Below are 8,674 nucleotides of genomic sequence, written 5' to 3' on the forward strand. Positions count from 1 at the left end.
ATATAGTAACAAATTAATTACCTTCAGAACAAAAACATAAGCAAAAAAAAATTAAAACCTTGCTAAAGCAACGAAGCAATATACACAAGAACTATACTTATTATTATTATTATTATTATTATTATTATTATTATTATTATTTATTTTAATTTTTTTACTTTTGCAGAGAAAAGGGTGATACTGTCTTTTTTTTAAAACAGCTAAAGTAATCTTGGAATTTTTGTGAAAGAAAAGAGTATATAATAAACCATTATCTATATCTCTATTATCATTATCTATCTACATATTATAATTGAGGTTATTCCACCATCTTAAAAATATATCAAATGTATCATAATTTGCTTTCTAGAAGACTCTATAATCTTCTCCATCAGACTGGGTCACAAGGGCACCTGCTATATCAGGTTATTGTCTGTAGAGGGTAGACAAGCATTCGTGAAAGAGGTTCATGGGTAGTGAAACTATTTTTAGGCCTGGCTCAGAGCACAGCATAGTGTTTGGCTGCAACCTGAGTGGGTATATGCAGTCGCTGTGTGTGGAATATTAGTGGACTGGAACTTCTCTGCCTTGCCTGTCTCTCAGTCGTACACCGTGCAGGAAAATTGGTTAAAGAGCCTGGATCGGCCATGGCTACCTGTTACACTGAGCCTCTGGCACTCAGTGCCTATGAACAAGGTGAAGATGAGGAAGAGAAAGATTCAAAATCCCCACAAAGGAGCTCAAGTGATGAGTCTGATGAGTCTGAACTTGAGCCACCACTGGCTTCTGTGGTGCGAAGAAAGGTTTCTTTTGCAGATGCCTTCGGCTTGGACTTGGTTTCCGTTAAGGAGTTTGATAACAGAGTTGAGAGTGCTGAAGGTAGAGAGGGAGAAGAGCTCCACCTGTCCTGCATCTTCAGGGTCCCAGACTCGGATGAGGATCTGAAACTCCGGCTTCAGCAGAACAAGCTGGAGCTGGAGAGGATTGAGCTTCTGCCTGGCTCCACCACCATCCGTGGTACTGTCCGTGTACTTAATCTTTCATATCACAAAGTTGTTTATGTACGCACCTCTTTGGATGGCTGGCAAAGCCACTTTGACAAGCAAGCTGAGTATATTCCTGGATCCAGCGATGGAGAGACAGACCGCTTCTCCTTCCTGCTCACTTTAATGCCTCCTTTTTCAACTGAAGGGGTGCGGGTGGAGTTCTGCCTCTGCTATGAAACCTCCAATGGAATTTTTTGGGCCAATAATGGTGGTATGAACTATGTGCTGTTCTGCCATAAAAGAGGAGAGAGAGCACTGAAAGAGAATGAGGAAGGGAAAGAAAGGGACACAGAAGAGAACAATCAAAAGGGAAAAAAGAGCTGCTTGAAAGTTATCAAGTAAGAAAAAGATGCTTTTGTAGTTACTCTAATTACCAATGTTTATTCAGATAAAGGTCAGTCAAAAATGCAATACAAATTTTTTTTATTAATCTTTGCAGTGCTGCTAATTATGTTTATAGAATACTAAAGGGTTTTTAGACATAAGACTATAATAGAGTGTGATTTCTTTAACTCCATATGTTTACAGAAAGGGGAGTAGTGTTGAGTCAAAATCCATGGACATGAGCAGTGAACTCTCAGGTGGGATCCAGAAAAAAAAACACTTGAGAGATAAACGTAATCAATTTTAAATGCAAGTCTGATAAAGGCATTCTTTTTTTTTTTTTAGAACAAGAGTCACCTAGGTCTGTAGAGAATAAAAAAGAGAAAACTCAGCAGAAAGCAGAAAGTCGATCAACACTGAAGGAGAGCTACAAAACTTTGGTAAGGTCAATCCGATTTTCTTCAAGGTTGACTCACATAGTATTATATGACACAATGACACGCATGTCGATATAGTAACAATGTGGGGCATTCAGGGATTGAATGCACTTTAGAGGCATTGTATTTGGTGTACAATGTACAGTTTTTAGCCTTTTTTTGACTTAATACTTGGTTATTAGATTTTTTATTTAAAAAGTGTAACAGATAATATGCAATACATTCCTTATTAATACATTGCTTGGTATATGTCTGTCATATGTCATATACTGTATATATATATATATATATATATATATATATATATATATATATATATATATATATATATATACACACACACATACATTTTATAAATTGAATTTAGGTCAGTCAATTCAGAAAATAAGCACACCAAAAAATCATGGGACTGAAGTAGCTTAGAAGTAAAAGTTTTAAGAGAAAGATTAAAAGAGCCACAGTTGGGCTTTAAAGCGTGGCAATTAATCCTTCAATCCCCTTAACTGTAAGTTGCTTTGGGTAAAGGCATCAGTCCAATGAATAAATGTAAATTGAATTGTAAATGTAAATTAAACCTTACTTAGGAAAATTGCATGTGTATTATATTGACTTTGTCCTGCTGTATTAAAATGTCCTGCTATATTGAGCATTAAATCTACAAATAAATATAATCATAAAAAGTGTACAACAATTTGCCGTATAGCATTTTCAGCTCAAGCTCATTTTAAGAAGTGAACATGTTTTGGCTCCAGAATTAAAATGTCTGAGATTTGGACAGCTTGCAGTATGTCTCAGGTCAAAGGGTACAGTGCACCTGACTGAGCAAAAACAGAAACATGATGCACAGAATCATATAGTGCCCTTAAGCCCTTAAATGCACAGAATGTAAATCTAGTAATGTTGCTATGATGGAGAAACATTATCTTGTAAACCTAGAAAGATCTGTATGAATAAATTAGTTAGTTTATTAGTTATTTATTTTATATTCCAAGACATGTAGCTGAAGCACACAAGATTATCATTAGCCTATCTTGCATTTCTGGTTTATTATTCCACTTAATATTTTTCCAGTTATATAACTGGATTATTCTTTTGAAGTTCTACTGGTATCATGGACATTTTATACAGAATGTGCACCAGTGAAGAAACTGGACAGCAATTTTACTTGGTTCATTATCCAGAAAACTAAGCTAGCTAGGTAATATGTGTAAGTTTGCCAAGTTATATTTAACACGTATAAGTTTATGCAATATTCTTTATAATTTTGTAAGCATCAGTAAGGCTAGCTTGAAAAATCTACCAATTCTCGTTGCATGAATCTTTACAATTTAGGATTTGTGAGCAAATAGAACTGTGAGACAGCAATTAGTGAAAGAATGTTTATTTTACTTTTTACATACAATAATACAAAATGTACATTTTGTACAACAACAATATTTACATAATAAGTAAATCACTATACAGGTAATGCCCGATTTAAAGAATGGTGATAAGTATGGTATAGTATACTGGAATTTGTTAATAATTAAAACAAAATTACAGTACATAATCTAGCAAAACAGAAGCAATTTACAGTACAGTACCATTCTGTATAAACTATACAGTATATATGTATGTAGCAGTGGTGCGCGGACTAGCACTGGTGCAGGTGTGTGGACAAGAGGCGGGCCGCAAATAGAGGGCTGAGCATACACTGTCGCGTTGCCTTCCGTAAAACGTAAAATATGTTTACTATTGTATCAATATTGTAATTGTAAGATTTAAAAATTGTCAAACCATTGTAACTAGAGAACCACTTTAATTAGGGACCACCATCTTTGTGGTAGTGTAACACAAAACCTTCTAGTTACTAAAAGAAAAACTTGTACCTTTGTTCAAGTGCAACTCATTAGCACAAGTGTTACACATCATGCAACAGCTGAAGGTGCTATAGTAAAGGTTACTGAAACAGCACATACAGCTCTTGACCTCTCTTTCACCTGATTGAAAGTTTATTAGGATAATGATTTTGTTACTGTTTTTGTTTAACAGGCTGAAAGACAGAAAAGGCGAAAAGCAACTCAGGTGGCATGCTTGCAAGATTATTTCTCTAATAGAGATAAAGAAGTCCAGCTTGAGCAACCTTCACATCAAGAGACTTTAAAAGATCTTAATGTGGTACAACCCATGCAACTAACAGAGGATATGTCAACAAAGATGTCAGATGATGCCTGGAAAGCTTTCCTCGATGGAACAGATAGTTTAGACAAGGCTTTGGACCAAAAGAGTCTGCTTTGCATTGTAGAGTCCAATGCTTCCCAATTATCAAATTCAGAATATGATATGTCCAAAATAGAGGACAATATATCAGCAGGGAATAGCCAGCATTGTGCATTGACCAGTGGGACTGGATTACCTCAATGCTTTACAGCAATGGAAACTCTCAAGTCTGATCCTGTTAAACTGTCACCAGCAGTTGATGCCAGTCAGGTCAATGAGGATTTGAATTATAAGTATAGTGAAAAGTCACAGATTAGTTCTGAACCATGCAACAACCAGGAATCAGAATCAGTCTGGGTCCAGTGGGGGCATAGTAAGGCCCTCAATGGTAGACACACACTTTGTGAAAGGCCTTTTTGTGAAGATGAGCCCATATCATTAACCAATCCAGGGAAGACAGTCCATGCTGAAGCAGAGCAAGAACTTTCAAACCAGAAAATGACATCTTCTTTAAAGAATATTCAAGCAGTACAGGGTTCTCAGACCTAGAAAAGAAGGTGAAAGAGAACACACACAGAGTAGTCAAAGATACTTTGACATTTACCAGTATCAGGAACAAACCATTATCAAACAGCTTAGAGTCAGAAAAACAGAATATAGATGAATGTGGGGAACCAAAGAAAAAGAAAGAGTGTATTGGTGAAGAAAATGAGAATGCATCCCAAGTGAAAAGGATATTTTGTAGTGAGTATTCTGAAGACACTTTAGTAGCACTAGAAAGTATTTTGCATGAAAATGATGAGGAACCCTCCCATCTAAAAGATGGAAACACAGAAATATGCAGTTCATTGAGGCAAAGTGTGGTGTGTGATGAAGATGAACCACATAAGCAGAGGGAATGTCTCGGGAAGTGGGATGAGGAGGATGTGTATTACGAGTTAGTAAAAAAGACATTCTCTAAATACAGTGAAAGTCAAGAAAAAGAAATAACCCCAGTAGAATATATAGCTGCTAGAGAATGTCAGAATAGTTTGAAAGTTGTTGATCAGAGTACATATGTATGGCAGAGTGGGGTGATGACTACATAGACACAGAATTACACAAGGAACTGCACACTCTTCAAAGTTTTACTAAATCCTTTCCACATACACCAAATTGTGTAAGCAGTCTCACCAGTAGTACTCCATCTGGGCACTTCACCTTGACAGAATCTGTGAATGAGGGTGAGCATGTTCTTTTTCCTGCCCCACACAAGGGTTATGAGAGTGAGGAGATTCTGAGTTATAGGGTAGCTCAGGATGTCCGGGATCCAGGTGTGGGGACTGAGTTGCCTAGCTCATACTCCGGGATGGTTTCCTCTTCAGTGGGCACAATATCAAGTTGGTTGCTGGTGTGCTGGGCTAAAATCTCTACTCTAAGCTACATCACTGGGGCTCTTGTGTGTGCTATCCTGTTCCTTATCTTTGTAACTGCTTATTTCCATGACCTCCCAGTTTGCCTGACCATTTACCTGTTGTCTGTCTGCTGGTGGTGTAGACAGGGCATGAAAAAGCATGTGACCACAGCTGACAGTGTGGACTGACATCACATCAAGGATATTTTTCACTTTAAGGGCCCAACACCAGTTGTCTATATACCATGAGGGCATTTCTTTCCTCTTAGGATATTGCTTTCCTAAATAAAACAATTTGATGTGCATTTCTGAACAGAAGCTTCTCTATTTTGTTTAAAATATCTGAGAACTGAATATGACAACTAGTTAAGAACCTTCTTTAAAGTTACAGCATCTTTATTTGTGCTGATAAAGATTAAAAAAGTGCAGGCTTCAAGACATTGAAAATTTATTTCATACTTGATAAATATAAAATTTTATATATTCCATGTTTGCATTAAAAACAACATGTTCTGTGGGTGGGTTTAGTAGCTGTAGTAGAGTTAAGCAGCTCTAAATTGTTTTGAAATTTTTCAAAGCTTACTAAGCAGCCTTGTGTAAATGTAAATAAATGTGTAAATGTACAGAAATCTGTTCTACGCATGTATTTAGAAATGGCTCTAGGACGCAGCACAAACATGGAGTAAAGAGGCTGCGTGCAAGTTGTTCTTACCCTGACTGCAACTTGTTTATACACAAATGTGATGGACGTGACATTTCCTGCAACATCATCCACCTGATTAAACCAGGACCAATGATGAAGCAATGAGTGAGAGGGAGAGAGAGAGAGAGAGAGAGAGAGAGAGAGAGAGAGAGAGAGAAATCTTGCAAGACCTGATCTCAGTCACTTACGTAAGAAATTTAACTCTCACATGTAACCTGAGATTGGCCCACGCATGACAGGCAGGGTTAGGGACTGTATCTGCTCGATATCTTTAAACAATGGACTGCATGCTTAGTATACTTATATATATATATATATATATATATATATATATATATATATATATATATATATATATATATATATATATATATACATGCATTAGAATATATTGTTATATATAATGTGTCACATGATTCACTTGCACTTGTTTGCTCATATGCTGTGACTTTCAAAGGTTGAAGTTCAAGTCATTACACATAGCTGTATATATATGTGTGTGTGTGTGTGTGTGTGTGTGTGTGTGTGTGTGTGTGTGTGAGAGAGAGAGAGAGAGAGAGAGAGAGAGAGAGAGAGAGAGAGAGAGAAATTATAGCTGCTTATCGACTGACACTGCAGACACCTGATCCACTCCGTTGTGCCTTTGACCTTTTGGAGGGTTGGCAGGCTGAAGTCCAAACTAAAGTCTCTCATCAAGGAGCACTTTCAGGAACCTGGCTCGCCCTAGGGTTCGGGCACTCTTTGAGAGTTACAGGCAAGTCCATACACTCACTATCTAAAACCTTTACCAGACTTAAATCCTTTGACTCCTTCATCAGCCCTTATTAGCACCCAAGATAATGAATGAATGAATGAATGAATGAATGAATGAATGAATCAAACAATGAATCAATTAATCAATCAATCATTCATAAGCACAATAATTTTAAACTGAAAGATTTTTGTAAACCTATACTGTGGATGGGCTGAGATGCAAATGTCAGAAATCATACTAGGCAACCACCTAAATCAAAAATACTTCCAGTGATTAAATAAATATTTAAAATAGCCCAGTTCCTCAAAAGCAGTTGTTGAAGTAATCTTAACCTAGAGAGTGAGTGTTTAGTGTGGTGAATGCTTTAGCATTTAACCTTGACCTATGAGCTTACTTTTGGAAACTCAAACCTGACCAAGAACACTATTTGTGGTCAATAAAAGTCTGCCAAAGATTATCATCAGGAAAAGACTGGTGTATCTTCCAGTATTAAAAATACATTAGAATCTGTAGTCGTGTTAAATGTCAAGGTCAATGTGCACTTAAAAGAAATACTAATAATAGTATATTTCTGCATACTTGTGTCATATGTTATATATTAATTATTTTTACAATGAACTATGAAGAGATTAGGAATGACAATCTCTCACTGTACCAGCACATGCAGGTGCAAAACAATTCTTCTCCACCACATGTGATGTACATCAATACCTTCTTGAGCATCTGTACATTTTAGCAAAGTGTGCAAGTTTGAATAAGAGGCCATAATTAATATTAAACCATGTTTTAAACAAAATCAATATATTATGAATACTTTCTAAAAAGTTGTGCTGATTTACTTGTGCCAGTGGTTAGATGGTATTAAGTAGTCAGAATCCAGTGTCCAGCATTTTAAAGGCGCTAATGAGTGTGCTGAAATGTGATAGCCTATGGGCCTATACCCCAGATATTCCTCAGTGAATAGAGGAAGGCATTTGTTTATAAAGCAATATCAATGCCATCATGTGAGAGAAGTGAGAATGTTTTGGAAAATTTGGCCATGGTACACTTGGCTTCTTTAATCTTTAATATGTATAGACATGAGGCTTATGAAGGAAAACCTTCACTCTGAAATGTAGTATATATATAATTGTATGTAATTGGTTGAATTTAACTATACACAAACAAATAACTTCAGTTGACGACACAAAATTCAATATGCAGACAGACACCAAACCTACCCTTCAGATACAGCACAAAGTACCCTTCTGTTCCCAAAATCATTACTAGAGTAATATGCAGCTAGGTGTTACTAGTGAAATGCACACTATTTGGTAAAGATTAAGAAATTTAATTACTTCTATAAACACAATTTTGGCAGTTTGGTGGGGTTTTGTGGTATTCAGGTGTGTTTTAGCATCATCCCTAAAAGGTGGGACCTCAGGGAGGAAAGTGTTGCTGCTCATCAATCTGGGTAAGGGTTATAAGGGTATATCTATAAACAGTCTAATATGTATCATTTAGTGAGCAGGTTCTTTACAAAAATTGCCCTTGATACAGTTGGCTAGGTCATGCTGTTTAATGCTCAGAATAAAAGTGTAAAAGCTACATCATGTGATTTATTCTTCTTAATGTAATTCTGTAAATATATGTTTATGTTTACTTTCAAGACAGTCAAATTTAAAAGAAAGACTGAACAAGTTTGGTTTTCCTGGATGGGTAACCAGGAAAATGCCCATTCTTGCCAAAAAGAATATTAAACCATGACTTAGGTTTGCAATATTTTATCTGCACAAATTATAACTGCCCTTGGACAATACACTTTAGACTGATGAGACAAAGCATATCATTACAAACACC

The 8,674-nt window shown here is 36.3% G+C and overlaps 1 protein-coding gene across 1 annotated transcript; it reads left to right on the plus strand.

The window, feature by feature from the left end:
• The first annotated feature begins 346 nt into the window (after positions 1–346).
• ppp1r3aa (protein phosphatase 1, regulatory subunit 3Aa) lies at positions 347–5,673 on the plus strand. Its single transcript, XM_046873080.1, has 4 exons — positions 347–1,363; positions 1,554–1,606; positions 1,695–1,789; positions 3,818–5,673. The coding sequence occupies exons 1-4, from the start codon at positions 627–629 to the stop codon at positions 4,532–4,534; spliced, it is 1,602 nt and encodes a 533-aa protein (XP_046729036.1). The 5' UTR covers positions 347–626; the 3' UTR covers positions 4,535–5,673.
• The last annotated feature ends 3,001 nt before the right edge of the window (positions 5,674–8,674 follow it).

Source organism: Silurus meridionalis, chromosome 18 (assembly GCF_014805685.1).
Source record: "Silurus meridionalis isolate SWU-2019-XX chromosome 18, ASM1480568v1, whole genome shotgun sequence".
NCBI classification, from domain to species: domain Eukaryota; kingdom Metazoa; phylum Chordata; class Actinopteri; order Siluriformes; family Siluridae; genus Silurus; species Silurus meridionalis.